This window comes from Bombina bombina, chromosome 5, assembly GCF_027579735.1.
Source record: "Bombina bombina isolate aBomBom1 chromosome 5, aBomBom1.pri, whole genome shotgun sequence".
Lineage (NCBI taxonomy): Eukaryota > Metazoa > Chordata > Amphibia > Anura > Bombinatoridae > Bombina > Bombina bombina.
The window spans coordinates 1138904525-1138931334 of NC_069503.1; the positions used below are offsets into that span (position 1 = coordinate 1138904525).

General features: G+C 41.1%; 1 protein-coding gene and 2 non-coding genes across 3 annotated transcripts in view; 2 read left to right on the plus strand and 1 right to left on the minus strand.

The window, feature by feature from the left end:
* ARHGAP39 (Rho GTPase activating protein 39) overlaps window positions 1-26810 on the plus strand; it is an 847370-nt gene that overhangs the window by 584184 nt on the left and 236376 nt on the right. The window contains 1 exon segment of the mRNA XM_053715434.1: window positions 15566-15658. Within this exon segment, the coding sequence (XP_053571409.1) occupies window positions 15566-15658 (93 nt within the window).
* Window positions 21450-21531, plus strand: TRNAL-AAG (transfer RNA leucine (anticodon AAG)). The gene has a single exon. It is a non-coding gene; the product is annotated as a tRNA-Leu (tRNA).
* TRNAY-GUA (transfer RNA tyrosine (anticodon GUA)) lies at window positions 21642-21727 on the minus strand. The gene is given in 2 exon segments: window positions 21642-21677; window positions 21691-21727. It is a non-coding gene; the product is annotated as a tRNA-Tyr (tRNA).

A 26810-nucleotide genomic window follows, 5' to 3' on the forward strand; every position in this document is an offset into this window, starting at 1 on the left:
ATATATAAGATGAAGGAAGGCACTCTGGTCTTTTAATCAAATATTTATTTAATCAAGCGTGACGTTTCGGGGACACACTCCCCTTCCTCAGACGAGGAAGGGGAGTGTGTCCCCGAAACATCACGCTTGATTAAATAAATATTTGATTTAAAGACCAGTGAGTGCCTTCCTTCATCTTATATACTTACCTGCTGGCACCCTGGAATTCATGGACTTTGGAAGTGAGAGTGCTCTCTATCGCATAAAATATATATATATATATATATATATATATATATACTGTATGTGTGTATATATTTACACACTCTTTGTGTGTGTGTGTATATATATATATATATATATATATATATACTGTATGTGTGTGTGTGTATATATATATATATACTGTATGTGTGTATGTGTATATGTATGTATATATATATATATATATATATATATATATATATATATATATATACAGGGAGTGCAGAATTATTAGGCAAGTTGTATTTTTGAGGATTAATTTTATTATTGAACAACAACCATGTTCTCAATGAACCCAAAAAACTCATTAATATCAAAGCTGAATAGTTTTGGAAGTAGTTTTTAGTTTGTTTTTAGTTGTAGCTATTTTAGGGGGATATCTGTGTGACTATTACTGTGCATAATTATTAGGCAACTTAACAAAAAACAAATATATACCCATTTCAATTATTTATTTTTACCAGTGAAACCAATATAACATCTCAACATTCACAAATATACATTTCTGACATTCAAAAACAAAACAAAAACAAATCAGTGACCAATATAGCCACCTTTCTTTGCAAGGACACTCAAAAGCCTGCCATCCATGGATTCTGTCAGTGTTTTGATCTGTTCACCATCAACATTGCGTGCAGCAGCAACCACAGCCTCCCAGGCACTGTTCAGAGAGGTGTACTGTTTTCCCTCCTTGTAAATCTCACATTTGATGATGGACCACAGGTTCTCAATGGGGTTCAGATCAGGTGAACAAGGAGGCCATGTCATTAGATTTTCTTCTTTTGTACCCTTTCTTGCCAGCCACGCTGTGGAGTACTTGGACGCGTGTGATGGAGCATTGTCCAGCATGAAAATCATGTTTTTCTTGAAGGATGCAGACTTCTTCCTGTACCACTGCTTGAAGAAGGTGTCTTCCAGAAACTGGCAGTAGGACTGGGAGTTGAGCTTGACTCCATCCTCAACCCGAAAAGGCCCCACAAGCTCATCTTTGATGATACCAGCCCAAACCAGTACTCCACCTCCACCTTGCTGGCGTCTGAGTCGGACTGGAGCTCTCTGCCCTTTACCAATCCAGCCACGGGCCCATCCATCTGGCCCATCAAGACTCACTCTCATTTCATCAGTCCATAAAACTTTAGAAAAATCAGTTTTGAGATATTTCTTGGCCCAGTCTTGACGTTTCAGCTTGTGTGTCTTGTTCAGTGGTGGTCATCTTTCAGCCTTTCTTACCTTGGCCATGTCTCTGAGTATTGCACACCTTGTGCTTTTGGGCACTCCAGTGATGTTGCAGCTCTGAAATATGGCCAAACTGGTGGCAAGTGGCATCTTGGCAGCTGCACGCTTGACTTTTCTCAGTTCATGGGCAGTTATTTTGCGCCTTGGTTTTTCCACACGCTTCTTGCGACCCTGTTGACTATTTTGAATGAAACGCTTGATTGTTCGATGATCACGCTTCAGAAGCTTTGCAATTTTAAGAGTGCTGCATCCCTCTGCAAGATATCTCACTATTTTTGACTTTTCTGAGCCTGTCAAGTCCTTCTTTTGACCCATTCTGCCAAAGGAAAGGAAGTTGCCTAATAATTATGCACACCTGATATAGGGTGTTGATGTCATTAGACCACACCCCTTCTCATTACAGAGATGCACATCACCTAATATGCTTAATTGGTAGTAGGCTTTCGAGCCTATACAGCTTGGAGTAAGACAACATGCATAAAGAGGATGATGTGGTCAAAATACTCATTTGCCTAATAATTCTGCACTCCCTGTATATATATTTATATATACTGTATGTTTGTGTGTGTGTGTATATATATATATATATATATATATATATGTATACTTGTATGTGTGTTTATATTTACATACTCTTTGTGTGTGTGTGTGTGTGTGTGTGTATGTATGTGTATATATATATATATATATATATACTGTATGTGTGTATATATTTACATACTCTTTGTGTGTGTGTTTGTGTGTGTGTGTATATATATATATATATATATATATATATATATATATATATAGTTGTATGTGTGTATATATTTATATACTCTTTGTGTGTGTGTATATATATATGAGTGTGTATACTGCATGTGTGCTATATTTCTTCTACAAGATACGACGAGTCCACGGATTCATCCTTTACTTGTGGGATATTATCCTCCTGCTAACAGGAAGTGGCAACGAGCACCACAGCAGAGCTGTCTACATAGCTCCTCCCTTGACTCCACCCTCCAGTCATTCTCTTTGCCTATACTAAGTAATAGGAAGGGTAAAGTGGAAGAGGTGATAAAATGTTAGTTTTTATTTTCTTCAAGCAAGACTTTTTTATTTTAAATGGTACCGGTGAGTGCTATTTTTTCTCAGGCAGCAGATGGATGAAGATTTCTGCCTGGAGGCTGATGATCTTAGCAGTTGTCACTAAGATCCAGAGTAGTTCCCACAGAATGGCTGAGGAGTACTTAAGAAACTTCAGTGTGAGGAACATTTTTCATGCTACAAGCATTGAGGTATGTTCAGTAATTTTTTTCTGAAGAGACTGTGTTATTTCAGAACTGGCTGACAGTATCCCCATAAGGGAAGGGGTAAGCAGTAATCCTACATGTGAAATAGAAGGGTATTACTGGGACCTGTATGTTTTGGGCTGAAAAAATTGTTGACACTGATGACATAATGTTTGTTGAGCAAACGATTTTATGTTTGGAAGACAATTAACGTTTTTTTTGTGAAAGCAAACATTTTTATTTTTGATGGCAATGGAGGGTGCACATGGCTTTCTTTTAGACCTGGGTATATGGAAACCCACATGGCTAGGTTCTAGACCACAAGGCAGTGAGACATCGATGTAGATGGGCGGGGCCTAATTTTGCGCCTCATTTGCGCAGTTGAATTACCCATGCAAGCAGAAAGCTCCAGCTCCGGTGGGCCTCAAAGGAAAGATTTGGCCTAATCGAAGTGTTAGAGTGATTTTACAGACCCCTGAGGGCAGGTAGGCGCCACAGTAGAGCTGTGGCGAGGTGCAGGGGGTTAATTGGTTAATTTCATAACGTTTTTTGAACAACGTTTTTATCCATTAAGGGTTAAGCATTCCTTTTCTTGTGGTGCAATCTTAGCTGGCAAGATAAGACACATATATACTAAAATTGGGATAATTATATCATTTTAGAGCAGTTTTGGAAAAATTGTACGCTTTTTTTCTCTTAAAGGCGCAGTACCGTTTTTCAGATTGTTATTTTTTTCACTAAATAAAGTGTTTTCAAGCCTGTTTGTGGTCATTACTAGCCTGTTTTAACATGTCTGACATTGAGGAAAGCCAATGTTCCATGTGTTTAGAAGCCATTGTGGAACCCCCACTTAAAATGTGTCCCTCATGTACTGAAAGGGCCTTACATTGCAAAGAACATATTTCTCCAACATAGGTGTGTCCGGTCCACGGCGTCATCCTTACTTGTGGGATATTCTCTTCCCCAACAGGAAATGGCAAAGAGCCCAGCAAAGCTGGTCACATGATCCCTCCTAGGCTCCGCCTACCCTAGTCATTCTCTTTGCCGTTGTACAGGCAACATCTCCACGGAGATGGCTTAGAGTTTTTTAGTGTTTAACTGTAGTTTTTATTATTCAATCAAGGATTTTAGACAAACATCTTCCTTGTTTGTTGTTTATTCTGGTAAAAGGAGAGGTCAAAAAGCAACTTCTACCTCTCTCTCTTTTTGGATTAAAAGCATCATCAGATTGGCTTACGAGACTGCCGGACGGCAGCCTCCCGAAAGAATCACAGCTCATTCCACTAGGGCTGTGGCTTCCACATGGGCCTTCAAGAACGAGGCTTCTGTTGATCAGATATGTAGGGCAGCGACTTGGTCTTCACTGCACACTTTTACCAAATTTTACAAGTTTGATACTTTTGCTTCTTCTGAGGCTATTTTTGGGAGAAAGGTTTTGCAAGCCGTGGTGCCTTCCATTTAGGTGACCTGATTTGCTCCCTCCCTTCATCCGTGTCCTAAAGCTTTGGTATTGGTTCCCACAAGTAAGGATGACGCCGTGGACCGGACACACCTATGTTGGAGAAAACAGAATTTATGTTTACCTGATAAATTACTTTCTCCAACGGTGTGTCCGGTCCACGGCCCGCCCTGGTTTTTTTAATCAGGTCTGATAATTTATTTTCTTTAACTACAGTCACCACGGTACCATATGGTTTCTCCTATGCAAATATTCCTCCTTAACGTCGGTCGAATGACTGGGGTAGGCGGAGCCTAGGAGGGATCATGTGACCAGCTTTGCTGGGCTCTTTGCCATTTCCTGTTGGGGAAGAGAATATCCCACAAGTAAGGATGACGCCGTGGACCGGACACACCGTTGGAGAAAGTAATTTATCAGGTAAACATAAATTCTGTTTTTAGCTGATAAAAGTATGTCTCAGGATGATTCTCAGTCAGAAGGGAATCAGGTTATGCCATCTACTTCTCCCCAAATGTCACAACCTTTAACGCCCGCCCAAGCGACGCCTAGTACTTCTAGCGCGTCTAATTCTTTCACCCTGCAAGATATGGCTGCAGTTATGTCTACTACCCTTACAGAGGTATTATCTAAACTGCCAGGTTTACAGGGTAAGCGCAGCAGGTCAGGTATTAGAGTAAATGCTGAGCCCTCTGATGCTTTATTGACCATCTCCGATGTACCCTCACAGTGTTCTGATTTGGGGGTGGGGGAATTGCTGTGTGAGGGAGAGCTTTCTGATTCAGCAAAGATGTTCCCCTTTAAACAGACTCAGATGTGACGGTCTTTAAGTTTAAGCTTGAACACCTCCGCTTATTACTCAGGGAGGTTTTAGCGACTCTGGATGATTGTGACCCTATTGTCATCCCACCAGAGAAATTGTGTAAAATGGATAAATATCTAGAGGTCCCTACTTACACTAATGTTTTTCCAGTCCCTAGAAGAATTTCGGACATTGTTACTAAGGAATGGGATAGACCAGGCATTCCGTTCTCTCCCCCTCCTACTTTTAAGAAAATGTATCCCATATCTGACACCATTCGGGATTCGTGGCAGACGGTCCCTAAGGTGGAGGGAGCTATTTCTACCCTGGCTAAGCGTACAACTATACCTATTGAGGACAGTTGTGCTGTTAAAGATCCTATGGATAAAAAATTAGAGGGTCTTCTAAAGAAATTGTTTATTCATCAGGGTTTTCTTCTACAACCTATAGCGTGCATTGTTCCAGTAACTACTGCAGCAGCTTTTTGGTTTGAGGCTCTAGAGGAGTCTCTTAAGGTTGAGACCCCATTAGATGATATTTTGGATAGGCTCTCAAGCTAGCTAATTCTTTTATTACCAAATGGCTTAATTAGCGGCAAAGAATGCAGGCTTTGCCATTTTAGTGCGTAGAGCGTTATGGCTTATGTCTTGGTCTGCTGATGTGTCATCTAAATCCAAGCTTTTAGCTATTCCCTTTAAGGGTAAGACCCTATTCGGGCCTGAACTAAAGGAGATCATTTCCGACATTACTGGAGGTAAAGGTCATGCCCTTCCTCAGGACAGGACGGTTAAAATGAGGACCAAACAGAATAATTTTCGTTCCTTTCGAAACTTTAAAGGTGGTCCCTCTACTTCCTCCTCCGCCACCAAGCAGGAGGGGAACTTTGCACAATCCAAGTCAGTCTGGAGACCTAACCAGACCTGGAATAAAGGTAAACAGGCCAAGAAGCCCGCTGCTGCTACCAAGACAGCATGAAGGGGCAGCCCTCGATCCGGGGTATCGTCTAGAATTCAAGGATTCTCTCACAAGAGGGAGATTTAATCTTTCACGTTTGTCTGTAGACCAGACAAAAAGAGAGTCGTTCTTACGCTGTGTAGAAGACCTATATACCATGGGTGTAATCTGCCCAGTTCCAAAATTAGAACAAGAGCAGGGGTTTTACTCAAATCTGTTCGTGGTTCCCAAAAAAGAGGGAACCTTCAGACCGATTTTAGATCTCAAAAGTCTAAACAAATTTCTCAGAGTCCCATCGTTCAAGATGAAGACCATACAAACAATTTTACCAATGATCCAGGAGGGTCAATATATGACCACCGTGGATTTGAAGGATGCGTATCTTCACATTCCTATCCACAAAGATCATCACCTGTTCCTCAGGTTCGCCTTCCTGGAAAAACATTACCAGTTTGTGGCCCTTCCTTTCGGGTTGGCCACAGCTCCCAGAATCTTCACAAAGGTGCTAGGGTCCCTTCTGGTGGTTCTAAGGCCGCGGGGCATAGCAGTGGCGCCTTATCTGGACGATATTTTGATTCAGGCGTCAACTTACCATCTAGCCAAATCTCACACAGACATCGTGTTGGCTTTTCTAAGAACTCACGGGTGGAAGGTGAACATAAAAAAGAGTTCACTAGTTCCTCTGCCAAGAGTTCCATTCCTAGGAACTCTGATAGACTCGGTAGACATGAAAATTTTTCTGACGGAGGTCAGAAAATCAAAGATCTTAACTACTTGCCGAGCACTTCATTCCATTCCTCGGCCATCAGTGGCGCAGTGTATGGAGGTAATTGGGTTAATGGTAGCGGCAATGGACATAGTGCCATTTGCTCGCTTGCATCTCAGACCACTTCAGCTGTGCATGCTCAGACAGTGGAATGGGGATTATGCGGATTTATCTCCTCGGATAAATCTGGATCTAGAGACCAGACACTCTCTTCATTGGTGGATGTCACAGGATTATCTGTCCCAGGGAATGTGCTTCCGCAGGCCAGCATGGGTCATAGTGACGACGGACGCCAGCCTCTTGGGCTGGGGTGCAGTCTGGAATTCCCTGAAGGCTCAGGGTGTTTGGAGTCAGGAGGAGTCCCTACTACCAATAAATATTCTGGACCTGAGAGCAATATTCAATGCGCTTCAAGCGTGGCCTCAGCTGGCTTCGGCCAAATTCATAAGATTCCAGTTGGACAATATCACGACTGTAGCATATATCAATCATCAAGGGGGAACAAAGAGTTCTCTAGCGATGATAGAGGTTTCCAAAATAATTTGATGGGCAGAGACTCACTCTTGCCATCTATCAGCAATATATATCCCAGGAGTGGAGAACTGGGAAGCGGATTTTCTAAGTCGTCAGACTTTTCGTCCGGGGGAGTGGGAGCTCCATCCGGAGGTGTTTGCGGCATTGATCCATCAATGGGGCACACCGGAATTGGATCTGATGGCATCTCGTCAGAATGCCAAACTTCCTTGTTACGGGTCCAGATCAAGGGATCCTCAAGCAGTACTGATAGATGCTCTAGCAGTACCTTGGTCGTTCAACCTGGCTTATGTGTTTCCTCCTTTTCCTCTCCTACCTCGTCTGATCAAACAGGAGAGGGCTTCGTTAATCTTGATAGCTCCTGCGTGGCAACGCAGGACTTGGTATGCAGATCTGGTGGAAATGTCATCTCTGCCACCGTGGAAACTGCCACTGAGACAGGACCTTCTCATTCAAGGTCCGTTCCAACATCCAAATCTAATTTCTCTGCAACTGACTGCATGGAGATTGAAAGCTTGATTTTATCTAAGCAGGGATTCTCTGAGTCGGTCATTGATACCTTGATTCAGGCTCGAAAGCCTGTCACTAGGAAAATCTACCATAAAATATGGAGTAAATATCTTTATTGGTGCGAATCCAAGGGCTACTCATGGAGTAAGATCAGGATTCCTAGGATCTTGTCCTTTCTCCAAGAAGGATTGGGGAAGGGATTATCAGCTAGTTCCTTAAAGGGACAGATTTCTGCTTTGTCAATCTTACTACACAAGCGTCTGGCAGATGTCCCAGACGTTCAGTCGTTTTGTCAGGCTTTAGTTAAAATCAAGCCTGTGTTTAAACCTGTTGCTCCGCCATGGAGTTTGAATTTAGTTCTAAATGTTCTCCAAGGGGTTCCGTTTGAACCCATGCATTCCATAGATATTAAACTTCTATCTTGGAAAGTGCTGTTTTTAGTTGCTATCTCTTCTGCTCGAAGAGTTTCTGAGCTTTCTGCATTACAATGCGACTCGCCTTATCTTATATTCCATTCTGATAAGGTGGTTTTGCACACTAAACATGGATTCCTTCCTAAGTTTATTTCAAATAAGAATATTAATCAGGAAATTGTGGTTCCTTCTCTATGTCCTAGTCCTTCTTCTAAGAAGGAGCGTCTGTTACATAACTTGGACGTGGTTCGTGCCTTGAAGTTTTACTTACAAGCGACCAAGGATTTCCGTCAAACATCTTCTCTATTTGTTGTCTATTCTGGAAAGCGTAGGGGTCAAAAAGCTACGACTACCTCTCTTTCTTTTTGGCTGAAAAGCATCATCCGTTTGGCATACAAGACAGCTGGATAGCAGCCTCCTGAAAAGATTACAGCTCATTCTACTAGAGCAGTGGCTTCCACATGGGCTTTTAAAAACGATGCTTCTGTTGAACAGATTTGTAAGGCTGCGACTTAGTCCTCCCTTCATACCTTTTCCAAATTTTACAAATTTGATACTTTTGCTTCTTCTGAGGCTTTTTTTGGGAGAAAAGTTCTTCAAGCAGTGTTGCCTTCTGTTTAGGTATCTGTCTTGTCCCTCCCTTTCATCCGTTTCCTGTAGCTTTGGTATTGTATCCCACAAGTAAAGGATGAATCTGTGGACTCGTCGTATCTAGTAGAAGGAAAGGAAATTTATGCTTACCTGATAAATTGATTTCTTCTACGATACGACGAGTCCACGGCCCTCCCTGTCAATTTAAGACAGATTATATTTTTGTGTTTAAAACTTCAGTCACCTCTGCACCTTTTAGTTTCTCCTTTTTCTTCCTATACCTTCGGTCGAATGACTAGGGGGTGGAGTCAAGGGAGGAGCTATATAGACAGCTCTGCTGTGGTGCTCTTTGCCACTTCCTGTTAGCAGGAGGATAATATCCCACAAGTAAAGGATGAATCCGTGGACTCGTCGTATCGTAGAAGAAATCAATTTATCAGGTAAGCATAAATTTCCTTTTCTCCAACATAGGTGTGTCCGGTCCACGGCGTCATCCTTACTTGTGGGATATTCTCTTCCCCAACAGGAAATGGCAAAGAGCCCAGCAAAGCTGGTCACATGATCCCTCCTAGGCTCCGCCTACCCCAGTCATTCTCTTTGCCGTTGTACAGGCAACATCTCCACGGAGATGGCTTAGAGTTTTTTAGTGTTTAACTGTAGTTTTTCATTATTCAATCAAGAGTTTGTTATTTTCAAATAGTGCTGGTACGTACTATTTACTCAGAAACAGAAAAGAGATGAAGAATTCTGTTTGTATGAGGAAAATGATTTTAGCAACCGTAACTAAAATCCATGGCTGTTCCACACAGGACTGTTGAGAGCAATTAACTTCAGTTGGGGGAACAGTTTGCAGTCTCTTGCTGCTTGAGGTATGACACATTCTAACAAGACGATGTAATGCTGGAAGCTGTCATTTTCCCTATGGGATCCGGTAAGCCATGTTTATTACGATTGTAAATAAGGGCTTCACAAGGGCTTATTTAAACTGTAGACTTTTTCTGGGCTAAATCGATTGATTATTAACACATATTTAGCCTTGAGGAATCATTTTATCTGGGTATTTTGATATAATAATATCGGCAGGCACTGTTTTAGACACCTTATTCTTTAGGGGCTTTCCCAAAGCATAGGCAGAGTCTCATTTTCGCGCCGGTGTTGCGCACTTGTTTTTGAGAGGCATGGCATGCAGTCGCATGTGAGAGGAGCTCTGATACTTATAAAAGACTTCTGAAGGCGTCATTTGGTATCGTATTCCCCTTTGGGTTTGGTTGGGTCTCAGCAAAGCAGATACCAGGGACTGTAAAGGGGTTTAAAGCTTAAAACGGCTCCGGTTCCGTTATTTTAAGGGTTAAAGCTTCCAAAATTGGTGTGCAATATTTTCAAAGCTTTAAGACGCTGTGGTGAAAATTTGGTGAATTTTGAACAATTCCTTCATGTTTTTTCGCAATTGCAGTAATAAAGTGTGTTCAGTTTAAAATTTAAAGTGACAGTAACGGTTTTATTTTAAAACGTTTTTTGTACTTTCTGATCAAGTTTATGCCTGTTTAACATGTCTGAGCTACCAGATAGACTGTGTTCTGAATGTGGGGAAGCCAGAATTCCTATTCATTTAAATAAATGTGATTTATGTGATAATGACAATGATGCCCAAGATGATTCCTCAAGTGAGGGGAGTAAGCATGGTACTGCATCATTCCCTCCTTCGTCTACACGAGTCTTGCCCACTCAGGAGGCCCCTAGTACATCTAGCGCGCCAATACTCCTTACTATGCAACAATTAACGGCTGTAATGGATAATTCTGTCAAAAACATTTTAGCCAAAATGAACCCTTGTCAGCGTAAGCGTGGCTGCTCTGTTTTAGTTACTGAAGAGCATGACGACGCTGATATTAATATCTCTGAAGGGTCCCTAACCCAATCTGAGGGGGCCAGGGAGGTTTTGTCTGAGGGAGAAATTACTGAATTAGGGAACATTTCTCAGCAGGCTGAATCTGATGTGATTACATTTAAATTTAAATTGGAACATCTCCGCATTTTGCTTAAGGAGGTATTATCCACTCTGGATGATTGTGAAAATTTAGTCATCCCAGAGAAACTATGTAAAATGGACAAGTTCTTAGAGGTGCCGGGGCTCCCAGAAGCTTTTCCTATACCCAAGCGGGTGGCGGACATTGTTAATAAAGAATGGGAAAGGCCCGGTATTCCTTTCGTCCCTCCCCCCATATTTAAAAAATTGTTTCCTATGGTCGACCCTAGAAAGGACTTATGGCAGTCAGTCCCCAAGGTCGAGGGAGCGGTTTCTACTTTAAACAAACGCACCACTATTCCCATAGAGGATAGTTGTGCTTTCAAAGATCCTATGGATAAAAAATTAGAAGGTTTGCTTAAAAAGATGTTTGTTCAGCAGGGTTACCTTCTACAACCCATTTCATGCATTGTCCCTGTCACTACTGCCGCATATTTCTGGTTTGATGAACTGCTTAAGGTGCTCGATAGTGACTCTCCTCCTTATGAGGAGATTATGGACAGAATCAATGCTCTCAAATTGGCTAATTCTTTCACTCTAGACGCCTCTTTGCAATTGGCTAAGTTAGCGGCTAAGAACTCTGGGTTTGCTATTGTGGCGCGCAGAGCGCTTTGGTTGAAATCTTGGTCGGCTGATGCGTCTTCCAAGAACAAGCTACTAAACATTCCTTTCAAGGGGAAAACGTTGTTTGGTCCTGACTTGAAAGAGATTATCTCTGATATCACTGGGGGTAAGGGCCACGCCCTTCCTCAGGATCGGCCTTTCAAGGCAAAAAATAGACCTAATTTTCGTCCCTTTCGTAAAAACGGACCAGCCCAAGGTGCTACGTCCTCTAAGCAAGAGGGTAATACTTCTCAGGCCAAGCCAGCTTGGAGACCAATGCAAGGCTGGAACAAGGGAAAGCAGGCCAAGAAACCTGCCACTGCTACCAAGACAGCATGAAATATTGGCCCCCGATCCGGGACCGGATCTGGTGGGGGGCAGACTCTCTCTCTTCGCTCAGGCTTGGGCAAGAGATGTTCTGGATCCTTGGGCGCTAGAAATAGTCTCCCAGGGTTATCTTCTGGAATTCAAGGGACTTCCCCCAAGGGGGAGGTTCCACAGGTCGCAGTTGTCTTCAGACCACATAAAAAGACAGGCGTTCTTACATTGTGTAGAAGACCTGTTAAAAATGGGAGTGATTCATCCTGTTCCATTAAGAGAACAAGGGATGGGGTTCTACTCCAATCTGTTCATAGTTCCCAAAAAAGAGGGAACGTTCAGACCAATCCTAGATCTCAAGATCTTAAACAAATTTCTCAAGGTCCCATCGTTCAAGATGGAAACCATTCGAACTATCCTTCCTTCCATCCAGGAAGGTCAATTCATGACCACGGTGGATTTAAAGGATGCGTATCTACATATTCCTATCCACAAGGAACATCATCGGTTCCTAAGGTTTGCATTCCTGGACAAACATTACCAGTTCGTGGCGCTTCCTTTCGGATTAGCCACTGCTCCAAGGATTTTCACAAAGGTACTAGGGTCCCTTCTAGCGGTGCTAAGACCAAGGGGCATTGCAGTAGTACCTTACCTGGACGACATTCTGATTCAAGCGTCGTCCCTTCCTCAAGCAAAGGCTCACACGGACATTGTCCTGGCCTTTCTCAGATCTCACGGCTGGAAAGTGAACGTGGAAAAGAGTTCTCTATCCCCGTCAACAAGGGTTCCCTTCTTGGGAACAATTATAGACTCCTTAGAAATGAGGATCTTTCTAACAGAGGCCAGAAAAACAAAGCTTCTGGACTCTTGTCGGATACTTCATTCCGTTCCTCTTCCTTCCATAGCTCAGTGCATGGAAGTGATCGGGTTGATGGTGGCGGCGATGGACATAGTTCCTTTTGCGCGCATTCATCTAAGACCATTACAACTGTGCATGCTCAGTCAGTGGAATGGGGACTATACAGACTTGTCTCCGAAGATACAAGTAAATCAGAGGACCAGAGACTCACTCCGTTGGTGGCTGTCCCTGGACAATCTGTCTCAAGGGATGATGTTCCACAGACCAGAGTGGGTCATTGTCACGACCGACGCCAGTCTGATAGGCTGGGGCGCGGTCTGGGGATCCCTGAAAGCTCAGGGTCTTTGGTCTCGGGAAGAATCTCTTCTACCGATAAATATTCTGGAACTGAGAGCGATATTCAATGCGCTCCAGGCCTGGCCCCAGCTTGCGAGGACCAGGTTCATTCGGTTTCAATCAGACAACATGACGACTGTTGCGTACATCAACCATCAGGGGGGAACAAGGAGTTCCCTAGCGATGGAAGAAGTAACCAAAATTATTCTTTGGGCGGAGTCTCACTCCTGCCACCTGTCTGCTATCCACATCCCAGGAGTGGAAAATTGGGAAGCGGATTTTCTGAGTCGTCAGACATTGCATCCGGGGGAGTGGGAACTCCATCCGGAAATCTTTGCCCAAGTCACTCACCTGTGGGGCATTCCAGACATGGATCTGATGGCCTCTCGTCAGAACTTCAAAGTTCCTTGCTACGGGGCCAGATCCAGGGATCCCAAGGCGGCTCTAGTGGATGCACTAGTAGCACCTTGGACCTTCAAACTAGCTTATGTGTTCCCGCCATTTCCTCTCATCCCCAGGCTGATAGCCAGGATCAAGCAGGAGAGGGCGTCGGTGATCTTGATAGCTCCTGCGTGGCCACGCAGGACTTGGTATGCAGATCTGGTGAATATGTCTTCGGCTCCACCTTGGAAGCTACCTTTGAGACGAGACCTTCTTGTTCAGGGTCCGTTCGAACATCCGAATCTGGTTTCACTCCAGCTGACTGCTTGGAGATTGAACGCTTGATTTTATCGAAGCGAGGATTCTCAGATTCTGTTATCGATACTCTTGTTCAGGCCAGAAAGCCTGTGACTAGAAAGATTTACCACAAAATTTGGAAAAAATATATCTGTTGGTGTGAATCTAAAGGATTCCCTTGGGACAAGGTTAAGATTCCTAGGATTCTATCCTTCCTTCAAGAAGGATTGGACAAAGGATTATCTGCTAGTTCCCTGAAGGGACAGATTTCTGCCTTGTCGGTATTACTTCACAAAAAGCTGGCAGCTGTGCCAGATGTTCAAGCCTTTGTTCAGGCTCTGGTTAGAATCAAGCCTGTTTACAAACCTTTGACTCCTCCTTGGAGTCTCAATTTAGTTCTTTCAGTTCTTCAGGGGGTTCCGTTTGAACCCTTACATTCCGTTGATATTAAGTTATTATCTTGGAAAGTTTTGTTTTTAGTTGCGATTTCTTCTGCTAGAAGAGTCTCAGAATTATCTGCTCTGCAATGTTCTCCTCCTTATCTGGTGTTCCATGCAGATAAGGTGGTTTTACGTACTAAACCTGGTTTTCTTCCAAAAGTTGTTTCTAACAAAAACATTAACCAGGAGATTATCGTACCTTCTCTGTGTCCAAAGCCAGTTTCAAAGAAGGAACGTTTGTTGCACAATTTGGATGTTGTTCGCGCTCTAAAATTCTATTTAGATGCTACAAAGGATTTTAGACAAACATCTTCCTTGTTTGTTGTTTATTCAGGTAAAAGGAGAGGTCAAAAAGCAACTTCTACCTCTCTCTCTTTTTGGATTAAAAGCATCATCAGATTGGCTTACGAGACTGCCGGACGGCAGCCTCCCGAAAGAATCACAGCTCATTCCACTAGGGCTGTGGCTTCCACATGGGCCTTCAAGAACGAGGCTTCTGTTGATCAGATATGTAGGGCAGCGACTTGGTCTTCACTGCACACTTTTACCAAATTTTACAAGTTTGATACTTTTGCTTCTTCTGAGGCTATTTTTGGGAGAAAGGTTTTGCAAGCCGTGGTGCCTTCCATTTAGTTGACCTGATTTGCTCCCTCCCTTCATCCGTGTCCTAAAGCTTTGGTATTGGTTCCCACAAGTAAGGATGACGCCGTGGACCGGACACACCTATGTTGGAGAAAACAGAATTTATGTTTACCTGATAAATTTCTTTCTCCAACGGTGTGTCCGGTCCACGGCCCGCCCTGGTTTTTTTAATCAGGTCTGATATTTTATTTTCTTTAACTACAGTCACCACGGTACCATATGGTTTCTCCTATGCAAATATTCCTCCTTAACGTCGGTCGAATGACTGGGGTAGGCGGAGCCTAGGAGGGATCATGTGACCAGCTTTGCTGGGCTCTTTGCCATTTCCTGTTGGGGAAGAGAATATCCCACAAGTAAGGATGACGCCGTGGACCGGACACACCGTTGGAGAAAGAAATTTATCAGGTAAACATAAATTCTGTTTTTATGCAACATTTTTTGGTTTTGTAAATAATGAAATCAATTCCCTTTCATGTGAAAAAAATGAATGCATCACATTTTTATTCCTGAATGCCATTGTTAAAATCTTCTAGCTTATTTATTCCTGCTTGAGGTTCCTTTGGCAGAGGAAACCCAATGCATCAAATTGTCATCTTGATGTAGTTGAACAGAAATGACAGCTTACTGGGTCCCACCTTCTATTGCTAATGCAAGTAATAATTATACTTAATGATAGAGGTTGCACTGTCATTTAATAAGCATTAAATCATTGTTTGTATGGATATTTCTTTATAAAATGTCACCATATCTGTGTGTTACTGTGGTATGTGCACCAGGGCTGAAGTCATGCGTTTCTCATTCTATCATTGTAGGGATTGTGCATTTGTCGCTGTGTCTGTTTGTGCCATCTTTTTTTCGTTGTGTTCACCACTCTGTTTGTTTCCCAGTGAATCGACACATAAAAGCGCTTCTGGAAGGGAACAATAAGAAGAAATCCAAAATGAGAAAGAAAGCAAAGCCTTATTTTGAAGAGCGTGATGGTAGGGTTACCGATCACTCCTGTAGCTTCCTGTCAGTCACGGCAGTAGTAACCATCCTCTCTCTGCCTCTCTCTTTTCTCGTGTCTTTCTCGCTTCGTGCTCTCTGCTCTTAACGCGGAACAATAGTGCATATTCTGACCAGCTGCTCAAAAAATATCAACTTAATAAATGCTATAGTTTGGCATATACAGAAGATGTAACAATAACATTCAGATATTGCACACAAGACTAACCTTACAACAACGAGAAGAAAACAAAATTGATATGTTTTGTTGTCTGGTCAGAAATTCATAATGTGGAAATAAAAATGGCTTCTAATCCGCTCTTTTGCCTAAAATATTTCTTCTGTCACTTTGCAACTTTATTTCTTAATAATTTGATTAACACACAACTTCATTGTGAGTAACATTTTATCATTTGAACTTATTGATGCACTGTGCTGTGTATGATTTGTAGACATGATGCAAATGGAAGGGAGTGCAGGATATTGCATCTCTTGTGTAATATAGTGTGATGTGAATGGCACCAGGCTCTAACAAAGAATCTTATGTATAATCATTTCCATTTAAAAGGACGGTAATGTCAAAATTAATGATTCTAACGGAACTTTCAAATTTGCATTTGTTATCTAATTTGCTTTGTTCTGTTGGTGTCCTTTGTTGAAAAGCATACCTAGGTAAGCTGAGGAGTAGAAATGCACTACTGGGAGCTAGCTGTATGTATGTATGTATGGCTGTACATGCAAGCCTCTTGTCATTGGCTCACACGTTTTCTCCTAACTCCCAATAGTGCTTTACTGCTCCTTCAACAAAAGTTACCAAGGGAATGAAGCAAATTTGATAATAGAAATAGAAATAATTGGAAAATTGATTGTATGTTTTGTCTGAATTGTAAAAGAAAACGTTTTGCGGGTTCATGTCCCTTTAATTCTAGATCTGATATTAGATGCATAAGGAAGGTATGGCCCAGCCTTTCTGTATTAGATATGATCTGTGAGTTGCCTTTGACAGTAGCTTTCTGGGCCCCTTTAGGAATAATTCTTAACATAGACACAAATAATGGACTTCAGCTGAAATTATCACATTGTTTTGTGTTTATACGCTGCTCATAGTTCCACCTGTAGGTAAAGATGAGTTGGGAATGCTGTGTGCAAGTGAAACAGTTACATGGAAACAGAGACAATACATTAAATCTAATTAATTTTATATTAATACGTTGTTGTTCCAGCATGCAAATGTGTATTATGCACATATGTGTGCCTTTTCTTTATGCCTGTTTTCCCTAACGCTCTTTACTGATTTGTGTAATTGGAGACAGGCAGCAATTGGGGCACAAGTGACAGCACACAGTAGAGACAGGCAGAAGTACAGAAGATTTTTGGAGAGATGGGGAAGCATTTACCTAATTGCTACCCCCAAGGTCAGTTAAATAAAAGTCCTAGTGGTGACTCACTAGCTAGTGCATATTCTGTGGTCAGAATGTCCTCATGGGAAAATTATGTTTCAGATGTCTGATTTCTCCTGTTAAGTGTAGTCAGTCCACGGGTCATCCATTACTTATGGAATATATCTCTTCCTAACAGGAAACTGCAAGAGAATTACCCAGCAGAGCTTTGCTATATAGCTCCTCCCCTCACATATCATACTCAGTCATTCTCTTGCAGTCTAACTAAAAAGGAAGCTGTGAGAGATCTGTGGTGTTTTTTAACTTAGTTTATTTCTACAATCAAAAGTTTGTTATTTTAAATGGCACCGGAGTGTGCTGTTTATTCTCAGGCAGCATTAGAAGAAGAATCTGCCTGGGATTTTTTCTGTGGTCTTAGCAGACGTAACTAAGATCCACTGGCTGTTTCTCATCTGAGGAGTGAGGTAACTTCAGAGAAGGGGAATAGCATGCAGGGCTCCCCTGCAACAAATGAGGTATGTGCAGTAATTTATTTTCTGAGGAATGGAATTGACTGAGAAAATACTGCTGATACCATTGTAAAGTAAGTTCAGCCTTAAATGCAGTGATAGCGACTGGTATCAGGCTGATGTGTGTGTGTGTGTACACTGAATGTATTTTTCTAAGGAATGGAATTGACTCTGAAAATACTGTTAATACTGAAATAATGTATGAGCCTTAACTGCAGTAAAAACGACTGGTAGCAGGCTTATTAATAATAATACATAACTTTCAAAGGTATGTTTAAAACGTTTACTGGCTTGTTAATCGTTTTTTGTGAGGTACTTGGTGATAAAACTTATTAGGGCATGATTTTTACCACATGGCCATTTTTGTTTTCTGCATAGAAACAGTTTCTGAGCTTCCCCACTGTTGTAATATGAGTGGGAGGGGCCTATTTTAGCGCTTTTTTGCGCAGTAAAAATTCAGTCTCAATCTGTCTACTTCATCCTCCATGATCCAGATCGTCTCTAGAGAGCTCAGGGGTCTTCAAAATCCATCTTGAGGGAGGTAATCAGGCACAGCAGTCCTGTGACAGTGTATTTGACTGTGAGAAAAACGTTAATTATATAATTGTTATCCGTTTTTGGGTACTAAGGGGTTAATCGTCCATTTGCTGGTGGGTGCAATCCTTTGCTAACTTAATACATTTACTGTGAACATTTGGTTGCTATAACTATTTTGGTCATTGTTATTTCAACTGTGTCAGTTTTTCTGTGCTTCTTAAAGGCACAGTAACATTTTTTATATTGCTTGTAAATTAATTTTGAAAAGTATTTCCAAGTTTGCTAGTCTCATTGCTAGTTTGTTTAAACATGTCTGACTCAGATGAATCTCTTTGTTCACTATGTTTAAAGGCCAATGTGGAGCCCAATAGAAATTTGTGTACTAATTGCATTGATGCTACTTTAAATAAAAGTCAATCTTTACATGTAAAGAAATTATCACCAGACGACGAGGGGGAAGTTATGCCGACTAACTCTCCTCACGTGTTAGTACCTTTGCCTCCCGCTCAGGAGGTGCGTGATTTTGTGGCGCCAAGTACATCAGGGAGGCCCTTACAAATCACTTTGCAAGACATGGCTACTGTTATGACAGAAGTATTATCTAAGTTGTCAGAATTAAGAGGCAAGCGCGATAGCTCTGGGTTAAGGATAGAGCGCGCGGATGAGATGAGAGCCATGTCAGATACTGCGTCACAGTTTGCAGAACGTGAGGACGGAGAGCTTCATTCTGTGGGTGACGGATCTGATCCAGGGAGACTGGATTCAGAGATTTCCAATTTTAAATTTAAGCTAGAGAACCTCCGCACATTGCTAGGGGAGGTATTAGCGGCTCTGAATGATTGTAACACGGTTGCAATTCCAGAGAAATTATGTAGGTTGGATAGATACTATGCGGTACCGGTGTGTACTGACGTATTTCCTATACCAAAAAAGGCTTACAGAGATTATTAGCAAGGAGTGGGATAGACCGGGTGTGCCTTTTACCCCTCCTCCCATATTTAGGAAAATGTTTCCTATTGACGCCACCACACGAGACTTATGGCAGACGGTCCCTAAGGTGGAGGGAGCAGTTTCTACTTTAGCTAAGCGTACCACTATCCCGGTGGAGGAAAGTTGTGCCTTTTCAGATCCAATGGATAAAAAATTAGAGGGTTACCTTAAGAAAATGTTTGTTCAACAAGGTTTTATTTTACAGCCCCTCGCATGCATTGCGCCTGTCACTGCTGCGGCAGCATTCTGGTTTAAGTCTCTGGAAGAGGCCATTCGCTCAGCTCCATTGGATGAAATAATCAACAAGCTTAAGACACTTAAGCTAGCTTACGCATTTGTTTCTGATGCCGTTGTGCATTTAACCAAACTTACGGCTAAGAACTCCGGATTCGCCATCCAAGCGCGCAGAGCGCTATGGCTTAAATCCTGGTCAGCTGACGTGACTTCTAAATCTAAATTGCTTAATATTCCTTTCAAAGGGCAGACCTTATTCGGGCCCGGCTTGAAAGAAATTATTGCTGACATTACGGGAGGTAAGGGCCATGCTCTACCTCAGGACAGGGCCAAATCAAAGGCCAAACAGTCTAATTTTCATGCCTTTCGTAACTTCAAGGCAGGAGCAGCATCAACTTCCTCCGCTCCAAAACAGGAAGGAGCTGTTGCTCGTTACAGACAGGGCTGGAAAGTTAACCAGTCCTGGAACAGGGGCAAGCAGGCTAAGAAACCTACTGCTGCCCCCAAAACAGCATGAAGAGAGGGCCCCCTATCCGAACACGGATCTAGTGGGGGGCAGACTTTCTCTCTTCGCCCAGGATTATGTTTTTCAAGATTTTCAAGTCACTTTTAAATGTCATTTATGTATCAACAGGACTTTTTCTTTATTTAGTCTCAGTCTTAAAGTGAGGAGGGCGCATGCACAAGCAAGGCAGAAACCAAGGGTGCGGTCACAAATGTGGCAGTGGGCACAAAATCCATTGTTGCCAATTTTTAGTCTAATTGAGCGATCACATATACTGTGCCACATACAAGTTACGCGCGTATATTTTACCAGTCGCCCACAATTTTTTCTCCCATGAACTAACATAGACTTACGTGCGCAGAATGGAGAAATTTTACTCCATTTTTACCTCACCACACATAGGCAGGCGCAGCAAGCCTTGAGCTGAATATAAAAGTACCATAACTCCTTGGAAGCCTTATCAAACACCTCACGAATGTGCAATATCAACCTATAAACCACCATCCCCCCACATCGCAATAACTAATAAAAGTATGAATCCCAATCCGCCAACCCCCACATCACAAACTACCTAATAAACATATTAACCCCTAAACCACCAACCACCCACATCGCAAAATATCTAATTATTTACTATTATTTACTATTAACTAGGGCTGCACGATTAATTGCATATGCAATTTAAAACCGTGATTGATCGCCGCGATTTAAAAACCACAAGAGTCGCCATTTTTTGCTAAAAAAAAAAAAATCATTTGAAGTTGCTGTAATGCATTGATTTGTATGTGAGTTCTTGCAAACCAGCTATATCTAGTGGTTGCCTTTAGCACATATTTGTAAAAAAGCTGTTTTACTTTCACTTTCTGAACTCAGCAGTCGGCCAGCCGATCAATCTAGAGGTCTAAAAGCAGAGCCCATGCTGGAATGAAGGAGGGAAAGCCACATACTTATATTTCCCCCTAGGGAAAGGCTAAAACTGCAGTACCCTCTGCTGCTGGGTTAACTTAACTGCATCTACAGTGTATTTGATATCAGCAAGGCACAGCATTTCTGAAAGGAGCAGCCCCCCACCCCTATTGCTAGTATGCCTGTATTGGATTCCTGGACAGGAGCAGGGCTCATTTTCAGTCAAATTAAAATGTTTAAAAAAAGTCCCCTCTGATTTAAGTACAAAGATTACTGTTGAACATTCTGACCCGTTAGGGGGCAAAAAGCCAAAATGGAACCTAGAATGTGAACAGATAAATCAAGCTAATTAATACACAGGTGCTATATAAGAAGGTGATTTCCCATAATCCATAGCATGACTAAGGGTCTGTGTTGACTTGAAACGTCGCTGTTTTTAGCTTTGTTTGTTACCTCAATAAAGTGAAATTTTTTATCAAGAAGTAAAAATATGTTTTACCATATTTCTATATATGTGGGCTGGCAGACCCCACTCAGCGTACGTGCACTACTCTATTTCTGCTGAAATATGCTGAAAAAATGCTGAAATAATAGCATAAAGAAAGGTGCTGGACTTACCTGTTGAAACTGTATATATATATATGTGTGTGTGTGTGTGACTGTGATTGTATATTATATATGTATGTTTATGTGTGTGTATATGTGTGGTAGCGTGGCCGAGCGGTCTAAGGCGCTGGATTAAGGCTCCAGTCTCGTCGGAGGCGTGGGTTCAAATCCCACCGCTGCCAGAATCATCATTTTCACTTACTAGTACTTTAAATGGTATATCGATTCGTAGCGCAAGTAGGTTCTTTATTGTGTTTTTTAAAATTCGTGTTTTGCAAAAACAGCCTTGGACTCCTTCGAGCCGGAATTGAACCAGCGACCTAAGGATTACTGCTTTAGCACTACAGTCCTCCGCTCTACCAGCTGAGCTATCGAAGGATTCTACATGTCAACTGAAAATAATTGGCACATAGTAATTATTTTATAGAACATGCTTATTGTAAAAGTTCTTGAAGATAAAAGTTATTAAACATAATTTGAAACAAAAATAAAATTGAATTATATTTACTTTACCTCAAACTTGAAATAATATAGACATTTGGAGACAGTTTGTACGGATTCCTATTGATCTTGTTTTGAATGAAACAATTGCCATGCTAATTGATTAAATATGTTTATATATATATATATCCTAAAGACTATAAGGAAAGGAATGGGACATGTAAATAAATGAACCATACAAAAGATAGGGAATCAAGCACTCTTTTATAAATAATCAAGCAAAATTTAGCATATAGATGCAGAAGTACATTTCTGATCAGTGATATCTCACAAGGTTACCATTCAATATCTATCACATTTGTAATATACCTCCAAGTCACGTGACTGAACTCAGTACCCTTAAGGTGTGCACACCTTTATTTCCTTATATCGCTGTACTTGTTATCCGGATAGTACCCCACTCATACTACACCCATGCTGTGCACAGTACCCAAGATCATACAAGGTATATTACTGGGCAGGATAATAACTGGGATCTAAGTATGGTAGAGTACTAATGATGTACAGATGTACAATAAGTAATACAAATTATTACAGCCTACTCAGCAGTATAATAGATCTTAACATCATATGCAAAAGATATATATTATTATATTGTAGCAAACAACCAGGTGAGATGACAGTTCCCAATATGCATTAAGTCTCTATGCAAGCAAAGTCAATCCAGGATGACCCTCCACAAGTAGCGGACTTGCCAAAAATTTCAAACATCGATAGTGCACAAAAAATTATTCAGTGTGTCAATACACTTATCTGTATCCAGAATGAGGGACTGTAATCCAAGAGTGATCGTTATGGAATCCAGTTGTATTGCTCCTTAAGCTTCACCAACTGCTACTAGGTACGCTGTGAACTGAAACGCCGAAAAACACATGGCGTGGATGAGCAGCGTGCCTTCACTTCCAGGTACGTCACGTGCTTGAACGATCCAATGCCTACGGCCGTTTCACCCCCAAAATCACATGGAAGACGGGGCTTCCTCAGGGCTGATGTATCTTGGCCCTGCTATTGGAGATTATATTGACAACAAAACTCCTCCTCCTATTAACATGTAAAATACTAAAAAAAATCAAAAAACGCAACATGTATATACAAAGTGATACAAAATGAAACGAAGTGTCAACATGCACAATCCTTCTTATACAAATATTATCAAGGAAAGTGTACGGTTTATTTTCACAAATTTTAACTCATTAAGTAAGGCGTTCAATATTCTGATCATGGGCTAGAAAAATAAGCAAAATTATATAAAGTAGCAATTATTATTATTATTTGAACAAAAAACAAGAGAGTAAAGAATGTGGTGAACGAACTTACTGATCCACTTAGGACAGTCATATATACAATAGAATATAGATATATCCACAATGAAATTCTTTTTTCATTCTGGAGAATACATCAAGAGAATAAATTTAAATGATACAGATATTTTTATGATAATTTAACACTAATTTTTAGATGAAACTGGCCATGTCTAATGTTTCATTAAGACCCAATGGGGAGAGTGTATTTAGGGTATATATCCATTTACATTCCTTTTGGAGGAGACCCTTGTCATTGTCCCCTCCTCTTCCATGTAAAATACCCTTGTCAATACCTGAAAATCTTAAACAGCTAGGATTACTATTATGTTTCTCTTGGTAATGTCCTGCTACACTACTTGTTTGCACCTCTCCTTTTATATCGTCTCGATGCTCTTTAATCCGATCTTTAAAGATCCTCTTCGTTTTTCCCACGTAAAATCTGGGACATGAGCATTCGAGTAGATAGACCACCCCTTCCGTGTTACAATTAAAAAAGTGGTTAATGTGAAATTCTTTTTGACAATTACCAGAGAATACTTTCGTCCTTTTCATAAATTCACAGGTTACACACTTTCCACAGGGGAAATTTCCATTTGGTATGTGTTTATGCGACCAATTCCCTTTGAGGGTAGACAATTTGAATTGGCTTTTTACCAGGTTATCCCTTATATTCATGGCTCTTTTAGCAGTCAGATTCGGATATCTCCCCACCTCATTTGCAATACTTTCATCACTTAGCAAAATTGGCCAGTGTTTCTGTAAGATTTACTTAATGGACTGCCAATGACAATTATAGGTAGTAGTCATGCGTATGACAGAATCTGAAATTCTAGTCTTATTGAACAATAAATCCTCTCTATTTGCTCTTCTTGCAAAATTCTTAGCTTGGTAAATTTTCCTTTTTGAATACCCCCGCTCTAGAAATCTATTCTGCATCATTTGTGCGTGTACATCAAATTTCTCTTTGGAAGAGCAGTTTCGCTGCAAGCGTAAAAATTGCCTCTTAGGTATTCCTGCAATCTGGTGCTGGGGATGGTGACTGCTTGCAAGTAACAAACTATTAGTTGCAGTAGCTTTTCTAAAATTCTCAGAAACCAAAGAGTTATTCACATTTCTTATTTTAATATCTAAGAAATCAATTTCAGCTTGACTATAATGCATCGTCAATCGTATATTGAAACTATTATGATTTAATTCATCCAAGAACTTAAATAATAAATCGCAGTCACCTTCCCAAATCAGAAATATGTCGTCCACATATCTCAACCAGAAATTAACATGTTTCACAAACAAATCATTCTGGTACACAGTATCCATCTACCATTTGCCTAGATGCAAACACGCGTATGTGGGTGCGCAAGTAGCCCCCATAGCGGTCTCTCTTAGTTGTTTAAAGATTTTATTATCAAACATGAATACATTATTGTTCAAAATAAATCTCAAAAGGTTAACAACCAACTCAGTATGCTGCTGAAATCTAGTGCCTCTGCTGGACAAAAATTCCTCACAGGCCTTGATACCAACGTCATGGGGAATGGGGGAATACAACCCTTCCACGTCCAATGTAACCAAAATTGATCCCTGTTCAACTGGCATATCATTAATTCTTCTCAAAAAATCAATGGTATCCCAAACAAATGATGGTAATGTTACCAGGAACAGACGGAGGGCATGGGCAATATATCTACCAATATGTTCAACAAGACTACCAATACCAGAAATGATGGGACGACCCGGAGGGTTCCTTAAATTTTTATGTACCTTCGGGATACAATTAAAAATAGGCATAACTGGATTATCTACCATTTGGTACCCAAATTCAGTATTGGTTATGGTCCCATCATTTCTGGCTGGAATGCAACTATAGGAAGTTGCAAAAAAGTGTACACATATTAGCACTCATACCTTGTGTAATTTAATTATATATATTTTGTGCAGTGGTTAGTAATACGCAAGAAAAACAGATTAAAATATAAACTTTAATAAGGTTGATTAAAAATTGGGCTCACTTAAAAACCCTAGAAGGCTAGTGTAAAGTATAAGTATTATACCAGATTCTGATAGAGTTCAATATCAATATAGGTAATGTGTGGTTGAATGATTGTGTTCACATCACTTACTAGTTTTGTATAGTGTAACACAATGTATATATATTGCCACACGTCAGACTTGTGGTCAGTTCTTAGAGATAACGATTATGCTGGTTGTGTTGCAAAGCTTGAATATAGTTCCAAAGTTGCTGATGTATTCCATCAGCTCTCTAAAGATATTAGTAATAGTGAAAAATAGAAGACATGTCCAAAATTGTCAGCTTGTGCACTTAAAGATTTAAAAATCTATGATAAGTGTGAGACAGGTCTATATAATGTATCACTTTAGAGAAGCATAATTGCATTAGTTGTTGCCAACTGGAGTAATACAATGTGTCTATTGTGATAGAACAGCAACTAGTTTAGAAAAGGCCTTTATGTATAATTGTAAAGAAAACTGGCAATGTCTAGGGTTAATCTAATCTTGTAGCATACAACTCTATTATAGTCTTATTGCTGTTTGAATATCGTAATGAATAACTCTCTTAGATGCAGCAATATTGTTGCCTATTATGTCTGTATGATAGTTGTTATTGTCAGGCCCCGCAACTTAAAACGTTTCTGTATTATAGACTATATGACGACCTCTAAATTGTGGAGTTGCCGAGCTTGATGCTTAGGGGCCCATTTATCAAAGGGCTTGCGGACCTGATCCGACACTGCGGATCAGGTCCGCAAGACCTCGCTAAATGCGGAGAGCAATACGCTCTCCACATTTAACATTGCACCAGCAGCTCTCAAGAGCTGCTGGTGCAACGCCGCCCCCTGCTGACTCGCAGCCAATCGGCCGCCAGCAGGGAGCTGTCAATCAACCCGATCGTATTCGATCGGGTTGATTTCCGGCGGTTCCTGTCCGCCTGCTCAGAGCAGGCGGACAGGGTTATGAAGCAGCGGTCTTTAGACCGCTGCTTCATAACTTGTGTTTCTGGCGAGTCTGAAGACTCGCCAGAAACACGGCCCTTCAAGTTCCATACGGAGCTTGATAAATGGGCCTGTTAGAGTATGGTAGTCAGTTATAACAACTTGGCTGAGATTTTGAGGCCGATGTCAATCTGACTTATTGTCATAACGTAACAGACCTTGGTTGTGTGATAGTACATACACTCTTAGGTAAGCAAAATGTAAATGTTAATTGCTTAACTAGGTGACGAACTATTATGTCCTGGGTATGTAGCCTTAAGATAAATTGTATTTGTTATTGTAACCCACCACACAGTCCACATATGTTACTTACTAAGGTTTAGTTGAATTGAATCTTATTTGACCATTTGTAGTGTTGTGAGTTTTGTGGCAATTGTCTATAAGTATATGTGATCAACAAATTACATTAATGTACCATGCAAAACTCAGGATGGCTTGAAAACACTCTAATGATCATAATGATCATAAATACTAGAGCTCTATAGTATAGCATAAGTTGAGGTTCAGCGGTAGTGTTATTAATTTTGTGGCAATTGTCTATATGGATATGAAATCGACAAATTACGTTAATGTACCATGCAAAACTCAGGATAGCTTGGAAACGCTCACATGATCGTAATGATCATAAGTATAAGAGCTCTATAG